The 12,811-nt window shown below is 28.8% G+C and overlaps 1 protein-coding gene across 2 annotated transcripts; it reads left to right on the top strand.

The window, feature by feature from the left end:
- The first annotated feature begins 5,173 nt into the window (after positions 1-5,173).
- Positions 5,174-11,308, top strand: LOC113847019 (heparanase-like protein 1). Of its 2 annotated transcripts, none has more exons than XM_027475844.1 (10): positions 5,174-5,299; positions 6,454-6,715; positions 6,860-6,896; positions 7,066-7,249; positions 7,973-8,121; positions 8,198-8,431; positions 9,118-9,307; positions 9,439-9,564; positions 9,705-9,807; positions 10,867-11,308. In XM_027475844.1, the coding sequence occupies exons 2-10, from the start codon at positions 6,506-6,508 to the stop codon at positions 11,275-11,277; spliced, it is 1,644 nt and encodes a 547-aa protein (XP_027331645.1). In that variant the 5' UTR covers positions 5,174-5,299; positions 6,454-6,505; the 3' UTR covers positions 11,278-11,308. The 2 variants fall into 2 exon arrangements, with proteins under 2 accessions (XP_027331645.1, XP_027331646.1); XM_027475845.1 differs by having other exon boundaries at positions 5,184-5,303.
- The last annotated feature ends 1,503 nt before the right edge of the window (positions 11,309-12,811 follow it).

Raw genomic sequence — 12,811 nt, 5'->3', positions numbered from 1 at the left:
TTTTAAATTAATTATAATATAGATCAATGATAGTTATGATTATAATACCTTTCTTTTTAATAACATGCAACGTCAAACTCGCCATATATAAATAAATTTAAAAAAATTATGGTGATTTATAACAAACTACATTTAAAAAGTTTATTAACTTTGAATAAAATCATCATAACTTCAGCTAATTATAAAAATAATATTTGAAAATCAAATAAAAATATTCACATTTTACTCATCGGTAAAGATGAAAATAAAAGAACACAAAATAACTTTTAAGTATGAAAAATATTATTATTTATTTGAAAGAGTAATAAAAAGTTTTCTTTTTTATCTTATTGGTCAAAATTTATTGTGAAATTTACTCAAATGTGTCAAATTATAGTAAATTAATAATAATAATAATATACACTAAGATAAAAAAAAAAAAGAGTGATATTTAAAGAATAATATTATATATAAAAATAAAAAAATATTGTAGAATAAAAGATAACTATTTTGATAACATGTTGTTTTAAAAATTTATTTATAAATATTAAAATAAATAAATAAACTTTGTATAGGAGTTAAAAAATATTATAACTATTTTTAATATGTTATTTTTATTAGATTAGTAGTTTATGCAATATAAAGTTATTTTATTTTAGAATGAATACACATATAAGTTAATAGTTAAAGAATAAAATTTTAAATTTTTGTAAATAATTATGTGTATATAATAAATTATTTTAAATAATAATTTAAAAATTTGTTTAATTATGAATAGTATAGATCAAATTGACAAATATTTAATAATATTAAATAATTTTAAAATAATGTTTTTATCAAATAGTGTTAAAAAAAACTTTTTTATTTGAATATCAATAATTAATAAATATCAATAATGATAAATTTTAAAAATAATAATCTTAAAAGTAAAATTTTAAATAACAAAATAACTCTTTTATAACTATAAAAAAAGTATTCACAAAAAAATTTAAAAATTTATACAAGATAATAGAATAAAATTCAATGATAACTTTATATTTTAAAATTTAAAATAAAATAAACAAAATATAAATAAAAAAACAAAATTATTATAACTAAAAGATTATAATTCAGACATCATTCCTAGTTAAGGTAACTTCATTTCTCTAACAATATACTCTCATCTGTATTATGAAAAAATATTCTTCTCAAATATTTAAGGTGTTAGTTTAGTATTTTAGGTTAATTAGATGGCTTAATCTCTTCATTAGTATTACCAATTCCCTTTTTTTCATGTAAAATTTAAATTATATTATAGAAAGTTTATAAAAATTGCTCATTATTCTTATAATTTTTTTAGCTCTTTCTTATATAATTTATTAAAATGATATTTTAAATTTATTTAAATAAAATTTATAGTTAAATATATGATATAAATTTTTTATACATTAAAAATTTATTAAATAATTTCTTAATTAAATTACTATTAAAATAAACTTTATAGTGACATTTAAAATGACTTATGTAAATATGAATAAAATGAAGATATACGTATGGATTAAGAGTACTATTATGAGTAATCATGAGATACCTGTGCTCCTGATTACCTAAATATACTTCACAAATTTGATTGATTGGAAGGTATATAACAAAATTAAGAGAAAAGTTGGGAAGACGTAGCACACAAATTAAAGTACTATATCAGCTCAACCATTGTTCTTGCTCCTTTATTTAATGGATTTACAAAGAAACAAAAGCATGAAGAAATCATTATGAATTACAAATTACGAAAAGATGAAACAATACAAATACAAATGTAATAGTTTTAGAAAGAAAAGTGAACCAAAATAACTTTCCACCATGTATATAATGTATAACCTTTCACAAAAGCCATGCTTTCTTTCGGAATCACGATAATATTAACAACTAAACAGTAATGCATTTCAGTGTGTAGCCTGTGACTGTGAGAACTTACAGGTGTTGATGTGGTAGGAAGATAGAAGATAGAACGATGGGATCGCAGCAGAAACAAAATGAAGAAGCAATCATACAAAATCATTTTATATATATTGTGTTATTTAGCGATGGAAATGTTGAAGGTAAGTATAAATAAAGAGGTTTTACATTAAATAATAATAGAAAAGTTGAATGATATTTGAGTTGATTTGTGTTCAAACTCATTTGTATGGTCATCCTAATTGTCATTGTTGATCTGGTAATAATAATAAAAAAAACTTAATATTTAACCTTGATGTGATTGTATTTTTTTTTTTCTTAGCCTTTCCCTCACAGAAGTATTATTAAAGAGTGTTATTATTTTAAAAAAAGGTTATTAGTTGTTTCATAGGAAATTACTAATAAAGAGTATTATTTTGTATATTTAATTTTATTTCTAGTCTCTTTAATTTTAATTGTGTATAATAGTTTTGTTCTTTCAAATATTTTTAAGCTAATTGAATCTCTTTAGTTTTAAAATTAAATAATTTGGTTCTTCTACCAATTTTTTTTACTTTAAATTCTTAAATTATTCTTTTTTATTTGAATGTAGATATTTTGTTATAGATTTCAGATATAAAATAACTTTAAATTTTTAAAAAATATAATATAATAAAGATTGAATAATTTTATAAGATATGAAAATAGAATTTGAACAAGAAAAAATAGTTTTCTTAATTTTATTTTAGGTGTAGTTAAATGTTTTAGTTAGAAAAATTTTAAGTAAAAGATAGCTTAATTGATTTAATTGTTAAAGAGTTTGAGTAAAAAATAAAAAATTATGAATTTTAAGTAAATCAAAATTTGCAAAGGACTAAATTTACTTAATTTTGAATAAAATGAACTTAAATGAATAAAAAATTTGAGTAGCTAAAATTGTAAATAATGTAAATTAGAAGGAAAAAAAATATTAAAGCTTATTTTTTAAAATACCCTTTAATGAGTTTAATAAGTCTTTGATAACATTAATTTTAAAACCATTGCTAAAGGTGAATCGTTCAAAAATAATTTTTAATAAACAGTTTGATTTTGATATATTATTAATTTTATAAAAATTATACTATTAATTAAATAAACTAGCTATATATAAATTGATGAATTTTTAATTAGATAATCGTTCATGGTATGATAATATTATACAATTTTTTTATACATCAATATATTTAATTAAATTCTATAATATTTATTCTGCTAGAAGTATTTATGCTTCATTTCACAATGATTTAAAAAAAAGCAGGATTATAAAGGAGTTATAAAAAGTTAAAGATGATGTAGTGCTTCTAATTCAATTAGTGCTCCCAAGCCATATTTAACTTCAACTTCAAGCTTTGATTTACAATGTCCTAACTTTATAATGCGACAACCTTTTCTTCCAAAAAATTATTGGAAAAAAAAAAAGAAAAAAAAGTTATATTTTGGTTAACTTATGCTAAACATGTTTACAAATTAAAGGAAATAACGCATGTAAGCACGTTTCACATACAAAATGGGGAGAAAAATGTTAGGTTAAAGGGTAAAATAATATTTTTATTTTTTATCATTTAAATAAATAAATATGTTCAAAATTGGCTCCTTCATATAGTTCAATTGATAAATTAGTCTCTTTCATTTATTAATAGAGTAAAAGAATGGTATGAAAGTGGACCAATTGAGTGATAACTTGATAGTTCTAAGTGTTGCCCTGAATTAAAGAAAAAAATGTTGTTCTTAAATTGACAAATAAGGTATTGAAATAGCCACAGCAACTTTTATCTTAGACGAATGTGCAGTGGTAGGAAGAACTTGCTTGTACAAATAGCAATTGAAAGCTATTTTGAACGAAACTCATTTTTATATATGTTTGACTTGCTTCAAACTTAGTGATACCTCTTAAAATAAAGCCTCTCAATGGACCCCAAATCAATCAAATCCCAGAAATTGTTTTGCAACCTCTTGTTACATTTAAGTAAATTATTTTTTAACAATAATTTTTTTAAAATTCTCTTAAAAAACTAACAAAAATAGATAATTTTGTAAATAAGCTATTAAACATGTACTTAATCATATCAGAATATAAAAGAGAACTTACATGTTATTTTTTACTTTATTCTAATTAGTTTAAGATCAAAAGCTACCAAAAGACACACCTATTCTTTTGGTTTTTTATGAAAACAATAGGACTTACTGGTGGAGGCATCAATCATGAAGCAATTATTATAGAACTATAGTCCAAGTTCGTGCACTTTTAATTTCGATAATTAGTTGACCAAAACTTTTCAAATATGCTACATTTTCTTCAATTGCACGAAATTACTCACAACAGTAACAGCATGGGAGCGTATTCGAGGAACAAAGTTCAACCAAAATCTAGATTCAAATTCAATTGATGCTCCCTTTCACTTTTTTAATGAATGAAGACGAATCCTTTTACGTACGCGTTTGCCCAATTGCGGGAGTTCCAAACCAAACCAACAACATTCTTCTCCAGCAACCAATTGAAAAAAAAAGGAAAAAAAAACATATTTATATATATTAAAAAATATTTTTTACATAAATAAAATTTAAAAATTCTTACATTCAATTTAAATTTTTTATTTAACTTATATTTAATAATCAATAAAATAATAAATTATAACTAATGTAACTTAATTCTATCCTTTTATTTATATATATAATAGAAAAAAGTCGTGCCATGCGGTGGAATATGGATGTGGTGGAAGAAGGTATAGCTTCTCCACAAAGGCAAGACAATCAGCAAATGGACAAAAATATTTTTTTATTATAAAATTATTAGTGTTATTCTTTAATTAAAATTAATGTTTAATTTCAATAACTTATATACCGAACAATAATACTGATTTTTATCATGTGAATTTTTTTAATTTTAGTTAAAAATGACATTAAATATACTTTGTCTATTTTTTTTTATGAGAAATATTAATGACATAGTTTTGGCATTACAAATGAAGAAAACAATACAAGAGGGAATTGACAGTTGCTTGCAGAGGTTACACGAATTGTTTTGCTTTGCTAAGACGATGCTTAGCCTCAACCACTTCACCACAACGACACCTATGTTTGGAGGCAGCAATTATCTCATGAGAAAACCCCTTCATCTAAATAACGTTAATGTAACAATGTGTGAGTTGTGCCACGAGCCATCTCCAACAACTCCTAAACTAACATCAAGACAATGTTGTCCTTCAATGTGACTGTCTCGCAATCATAAATCTCTGGGACAGTACGAGGCAAGGAAAGTGCTCCTTCTTTGGCAGTTAACTCACCCTCCTCATTATTATTGAAGCTTCGTGTCATGCCTCTTCAGAATCACCCTTGAGCTTCACTTTTTTCATTAAAGGTTGGTCTTGTGAGTCTGTTTCGTTGTTTTTCACGATTTCTCTTTCTGGGTGTTCTTCAATTTTGATCCTTTCTTCTGGGTTTGTGAGAAAATGTGTTTTATGTAATAGCTCAAGTTTTTATATTCATTGTTAATGTATATTATTTTATATGATCTGTTAGATTGTGTGTCTTTAGATCTGTTTTTGCCATTCACGATTTCCTCTTTTTAAATTATGCAATTTTTAAGGAACTTATTGTGGATGGCGTTCGTTTAACGTTAGGTGCCTTGTTATAAAAATGGATGATTAGCCGTTAAACAATTTCTATTTGGTGTAGTGTATACAACGTAAATGAATCATTGTTACTATTGTAAATTTGTGTCTTCGAGCCTGAAAAGATAAAAAAAAACCACGATTAAATAATGCATGGTAAAAGTTTTCGCGCGTAGTAAAAAATCATACTTTTAAATCTACTTTTGTTTATTCTTTAATCATGCTAAGCACTCTCAATTTTATTATTATGTTTATGCTCAATGCTTTTTAGTGTCTAAACTCAGAAATGTGTTTTCCCGAGCATTTCGAAACTTATGAAATAATTCAAACATTCAAAAACTTTTCTTGAACCATATCAAGATGTAACAAAATGGATATGATGGTGGTAACTATATCTATAGAAGGGAGGATCTCTCGTTTGGCCTTGAATGTCAATAAAACTACTTTGGAATTTCGATCTTTATTCATTATGCTTTTTATTTAATAATTTTTCAAAAAATAACGGGTATTGTATATTCCATTTTCATTAAGATAAGGCAATCTCAAAATTCGTTCTCCTTTCAAGTTTTTTATTTTGTGATTTTAATCATTAGGTAGTATTACTTCAGTTAAAAAAGCTTATCTTCGAACAGCTGTCATACAGAAAATTGCAATTATGTAGCTTCAGAAGATCTGTCTAGAAATTACAGGGTGTTTGATTTGTTTTCTATTTTCATTTTCTCCTCCTAATTTTACTTATAGTTACAAAAACGTTGCTTGTTTTGACCTTTTTCTTCACAAAATCTTGAAAACAAAATACAAAATGGAAACAAGGTGATATTTTTATGATTATTAGTGAAAACAAGTTGTCTGGATATGAAAATAGTAAAAAGATCAAACACAACTTAACAGTTTTTATTTTTTACTGCAGTTAATTTGGTTGAGTTGAGTTGAGCTTGAATGCTGTCGTAATTGATCTACTAATGGGAATCCACCTTGCCTTGTTTCTCTTTCTGGGTTCTCTTCGTATAACATTAGCTCAAGATGTTGAACATGGTTCGATTCTAGTAGATGGAACTCAAGCAATTGCTGAAACTGATGATAACTTTGTCTGTGCTACTATTGATTGGTGGCCTGATGATAAATGTGATTACAACTATTGCCCCTGGGGGAATTCATCTGTAGTAAATTTGGTACGTTTTTTGGTACTCATTTGTATATAACATGAAACAAGTAGAGAGAATTTATATACACTTCGCATCCCCTATCTCTCATTTAAAACTGTAGACAGCTTTTAAGCAGTTTTAGTCATTATGCAATGTGAATTGGTTTTTCAGGACTTGTCTAATCCTTTACTTGCCAAGGCAATCCAAGGTCTGTATATTTGCATTATGTATGTCCATATGATTAGAAAATCAGTCACTGTGATCGAATCCTACTGTTGCTGCTTCCTTAAGCTTCATACATTTTGTTTTATTGATAATATTGTGTTCGTGTATTTATGACCGTGAATGCATTATTTTGCTTAATGGTTGCTTGATAGCTCTCAAGCCTTTGAGGATAAGGGTTGGAGGTTCTTTGCAAGACCAAGTGGTGTATGAGGTAGGAAGTTTGAAGTCCCCTTGTCAACCATTTCAAAAGACGAAAGGTGGATTATTTGGATTTTCAAAGGGATGTTTACACATGAAAAGGTGGGATGAGCTGAATCATCTTTTTGATGAGACACGGTGAGAACTTTAACATTGAAATTGTTGGTTTCTTCACCAACTCCCTCCCCTTTTCCTTGAAGTTAAAGCAAATATTCTCAACTTAGAATTTAGGTATTTTATGTAGGGCACTGCAAGTCTGTGACAAAGTCATAAGATTAATATCTAACAAGTCACTTGCTATTGGTTTTTCTCTTCGCCATGATAGCAACCAAAAGGAAAGCGTCTTTCTGATTAGAAGGTTAATCTGTCCTAGCAACATAAGCAATTAGACATACCTTTCTTGGTATAGAAGGATGCTATTTGCATTCTGAGTTGTTTCCTCACCCTTGATGGGAATTTCTTTTCCAACTAAATTGTCCCTTTAACACACTCTAAGCTGGAAGGATTGAAATGTACTGACTAAAAATCTTGGGCGCTCTTTCTTCTAGTCATGCCTCTTCTATTGGTTGGTCATTTGTAACTTTGTTAGTAATGTTGTTAGCCTAGCTGAGATTTCTCTGACCATGTAATGAGGCAACCTACCCTCGAACATTTATGTAGCCCAACAAAAGAAAAAAGGATCTGATTTTGAGTTTTCGTTCACGTTCATTTTCAATGAGTAGTTTTCATTTGTTTTATTATGTGTGCACGTGAGTGATTTAACTTGCTATCTGTGTAGTGTCAGCTAGAAGGAAAGCTGTAAAGGGTGGGGAAGGGATGATTTATATAGGGCGTAACTTAGTTGGGCTTTGACACTTGCAGGGCCATTGTGACATTTGGTTTAAATGCGCTTCAAGGGAGGCACCAGACTAGGCATACTGTTTGGGGAGGAGACTGGGACCCTACCAATGCTCATGATTTCATAAATTACACTGTTTCAAAGGGGTACAAAATTGATTCATGGGAATTTGGTAGGACAAAAGACAAACTATTTGTTATATTTCAATTTTATTTCATTGGAACTTATTGTTGCCCATGCTGCCATAGGTAATGAGTTGAGTGGGAAGGGCATTGGAGCAAGTGTTGATGCTTCTCAATATGGCAAAGACTTGATAAAGCTTAAACAAATTTTACGCTCATTATACAAGAAATCCAAGTTCAAACCTGCACTTATAGCACCTGGAGGATTCTACAATAAGCAGTGGTTTGATAAGCTTCTTCAGGTTTCAGGTCCAGGCATAATCAACGCACTGACTCATCACGTATATAATCTGGGCCCAGGTTTGCTCGTCACTTACCTAATTGTTTCTACCATAGTCATTCTTAGAGTATATTTTACATTCTAACATATCTAGATAATGAATATAAAGGAAAGCAGTTATATATGATAAGTATTATCTCCTAATAGCTGTGTTTCTTTTCTAATTTCCTGTATGTAGTGTTGAAGAAGCATCAGTTTCAATCAGTTGAGGGGATAAGTAATACTTTATTTTATGAAAAACCAAATGAGTGCAAGAAAAATGATAAACTAGACTTTTAAAGGCCTCTCTTAACAAAACTCATATCATTTGGACCCAGAGAGTTAATATATTTGACAGTTGTTGATGCTAATTTATATACGGATACCTCTGATCCTCTCGCCCCCTCTTGTCCACGATAATTTCTCTAGCTACCAAAAGAGGTACACACACAATATGAATGGCAATGTGGACATGTGTCAGCTTGCAAAAGGCAATGATAACTACTACATTATCAGTTTCTCTCTATTTTCTGATTATCTTTCCCATGTATGCTAACTTTTCTACAGATTGAAAAAACATGCATGGAAACTGGTATACTAATTAAAAAGAAAAAAGTAAATCCATCTTCTATCAAAGATTGTATATTGTATATTGCATTTACTAGTAGAGAAAATTCTGTTGTCTGCCCTTTCTATTTAGTTTATAAGTTAACTTCTCTTTTTTCAGGTAGTGACGAGCATCTTGAAATGAAGATTCTAGATCCTGAGCGTTTGAGCAAGGTAGAATCAATCTTTAGCAATCTTTCAGAAACCATTAAACAATATGGTCCTTGGTCTTCTGCATGGGTAGGAGAAGCTGGTGGGGCATTCAACAGTGGTGGTCGTAATGTTTCTAATACATTTGTAAATAGCTTTTGGTAATCTTGATTCTTCCTTGCATCATTTATTGATCATCTTTTTAAGTTCTGAAATAATTATTATAATACTTTATTTTACAAAGAAAAGTCATTAAAAAAATTTTAAGTGCTAAAATTTAAATGACTTACAGGTACTTAGATCAACTTGGAATAGCATCCAGATACAACACTAAGGTTTATTGCAGACAGACCTTAATAGGAGGAAACTACGGTCTTCTCAATACCACTACTTTCACTCCAAATCCTGACTACTACAGGCAAGTGTAATTTGAAAACAAGTAAAAAGTAGGGAAAAGGAAGTTTTTTTTTCTCTCTAAATTGTTGAAGAGCTATATTCATGTATAATGTAGATTGCTTAACATAACTAATCCTATGTTGTGGTGGTGTTTTTGAATAGTGCACTTTTGTGGCAGCGGCTAATGGGGAAAAGCGTTCTTGCAGCTTCTAGTGATGTCTTTTCACCTTCTTTACGCATCTATGCCCATTGTTCAAAAGGCAGAGTAAGTGTGCTATCATCTTTTAGAAGGATAAACTATAAAAGGCAACAATAGTTTAGGATCCATTCTTCTATATCTGATGCTTGCTTACCAACTTCTAAAATTTTAAGTTGATACAACATTATATTAAGTTCAACATACTGTATCTGATTTAAAAGTTTGATCATTATGCAAAAAGTTTATGCTAGATTGAATTCCAGCTCGATTCATAGGAAAACTAAGGTGATATTAACATCCATGAATTGAACGTTACCATACTTGTGGGGTCATGTTGGAAATTTCACACCTGATCCATTAGTATATCATAACGCAATTTAGGTGCCTGTACGTTGTCATAACATATGCTTTAAGATAGGGAAAAAAAAAACCAAAATCACTCCCCATAAAATCGTTAAATACATCGGTCTTGTTAACATCAAGTCTTCTTTAGGGTTAATTTTAATCATCTAAAAGTAGTAAATTTGTAATAAAGAAAATGTTTGTAATAAATACTTTCTATTTCAATAAAAAAAAAACATAAATCTTAATTGAATAAAATTAACTCTAAAGGCTGATGTTAATATATTCCTAAATAAGCATAGCAATAACATACTTTCAATTGGGAAAGAACACCTAAAATGAATCTTTCCTAGCAATTCTTTTTATTGAACTGGAATTTACAAGGGCTTAAACAAAAGAAGTGCAATTTATAAGGACTTTAGGTGACATTGGCCTAGTTTGTAGGTTTTTAAATAAGTTCTTGTAGGAGAGGAAAATGAATATAAAAAACAAATAATTTTTTTATAAGTTAAAAAACAATTGATACTCTGTAAGTTTTAAAGAAGTTAAAAAGGACAACTTATAAAACAAAATAAAGAAAAATAAGTTGTTTTAACTTGTAGAAAAAAATTAATTCATTTTATTATTTATTTTTTAATCCTATCACTACTTATTCTTATTAATAAATTTATTCAAATTGGGTCAGATCTAACTTTGAGCAGATGTTAGGCACTTGAATGATATGCTGCAACTTTTAATTGTGCTTTTAGCATTCCGATAATTCCTTTTAATTTAATTTCACAGGACGGTATAACATCACTGGTGATCAACCTAAGCAATCAAACTCATTTCACACTAACGGTTCATGACCGTGATCCTGTGAGTAATGGAGGAAATGAAAATGCTAAAGGCATTCGTACAGAAAATTCATTCTTCAGTCATCTCAAGAGGGCAGTTTCTTGGGTTGGAACGAAAGGATCAGATGTCACATTCAGGGAAGAGTACCACTTAACTCCAAAAGATCATCATCTCCGAAGCCAAACCATGTTGCTAAATGGTATTCCACTAAAATTGACAAATGATGGAGAAATTCCAACATTGGATCCAGTACACACTAATGTACATTCTCCAATATACATAGCTCCTTTATCCATTGCATTTATTGTATTTCCCAACTTTGATGCTCCCGCTTGTGCTGGACATAGAAAACTTTAGTCAAAAGGTTTCTTCATTAATCTTGTAGAATAGGTATTAGGAAATGTAAGCTTTGTCATTAAAATTGTACGTAGTAGCTATGTGTTTGTATTCACAACAAAGTTGTAACCAACTTTATAATAATTTAATATGAAAGACACTTACTAGAAGCATAATATACATTGTTGACTCCAATTATTTAAATTTCACCTGAATTATGTACAAACTTGCAACCACTTAATTTTACTGAATAGAATTTAAATACAACATCACAAAAAATATTTTCTGGTTCTATAATTAAAATTTATGAATTTAAGATTGAACGATGAAAACCTAATGCACTTCAACAAATGTTACTTACTGGATCAAAGACTATATTCCAGCCCTAAGAGTCCAGGTTGCTAAATGTGTCAACAAGCCCAGGTATTTTGCCACACTCTTACAACTTTTACATGATGCTTTCTCATAGAACAATAATCAGATGTAATAGATTTATATAGAAATCAATGAATGGCAAAAAACATACAAAATATAAATGAAAAATACTCAAAATTAAATGCAACAGAACGTCTAAAGAATTGCAAGAAGCATGCGTGAGGTCAGCAGCCAATATCATTATATTGGGATTCTAAAATGAATTCCACTCCATATGGCCATTGTTCTTAAAATCATTTGAGTATCATCAGCTACCTGACACAACAAAAGAGATCTGTATTGGAATTTATTTTGCACATGTTCTTACCTGCTTTCTCAATTGCATTATCAGTGTCAAGTGACTCCACTTTCAACAAGAAGATTTTTGGAGATACTAGTTTTACTATTCCTATGCTTTGAGTCAGCCTTACCATTACACTAACCATTCAATTTTCTGTCCTTTTTAAATCTAGCCGAAATCATATATAACATTGGTTTGATGTTAACATGTCCAGCCGGCCACAAGACCACCCATTCTGCTTCTTTATTTATAGGGATGGGATCACTGCAAGTTGAGAAAGAACATATGTATCACACTCCAGAACCATAAGAGACTAAGAATTGAAAAGTTTTCACCAAAAGTAATATTACATTGCCTGAGTTCCTTTTAAAATTCTCAAGAATCATGTTTCACTTCGGATCTAGGTTGTGTTGCAATCCTATTAATACTTCCTTTGCAGTATAGGAGAAATGTGACTATTGTTATGACAGTGATATAATCCCTCTTGAGCCAACATCACTGATATTTACGACACAGTACATGCATCCTTGTTATCCACTGTTAAGGAACACGCATCTTCAACAACGTAGGGTTTTTCATACTAGCCATAATAACATGCATTTTCTTCCTTTCCTGTTACAATATATATATTGGAAGAAAAGAAATCTAGTTTGCAAATTCTTACATAAAATCTGCACATCAAGTTAGTTTACAGGAAAAAAGGTCTTGCATTCAAGATGATGTAAGCATAAGAGAATAGAAATATATTTTGCTTTTTGTTATGTGCTGGTAACAAGAGGGAAGTTAACATCATCCATAGCAAGGGCTACAGTTGATGCAACATTGATAGCTCCTTCTAGA

Source organism: Abrus precatorius, unplaced genomic scaffold, assembly GCF_003935025.1.
Source record: "Abrus precatorius isolate BTA unplaced genomic scaffold, Abrus_2018 Scaffold8, whole genome shotgun sequence".
Taxonomy (NCBI): Eukaryota; Viridiplantae; Streptophyta; class Magnoliopsida; order Fabales; family Fabaceae; genus Abrus; species Abrus precatorius.
The sequence above is the reverse complement of the archived record's forward strand: the minus strand, read 5'-3'. Positions and strand labels throughout refer to the sequence as shown.

Bases quoted from the DNA above. Each gene is read 5' to 3' on its own strand.
- LOC113847019 (XM_027475844.1), top strand. From the start codon at position 6,506: ATGGGAATCCACCTTGCCTTGTTTCTCTTTCTGGGTTCTCTTCGTATA. The intron at 8,122-8,197 runs GTAGGACAAAAG...ATGCTGCCATAG, and splicing joins AATTGATTCATGGGAATTTG to GTAATGAGTTGAGTGGGAAG. The intron at 8,432-9,117 runs GTTTGCTCGTCA...CTCTTTTTTCAG, and splicing joins CGTATATAATCTGGGCCCAG to GTAGTGACGAGCATCTTGAA.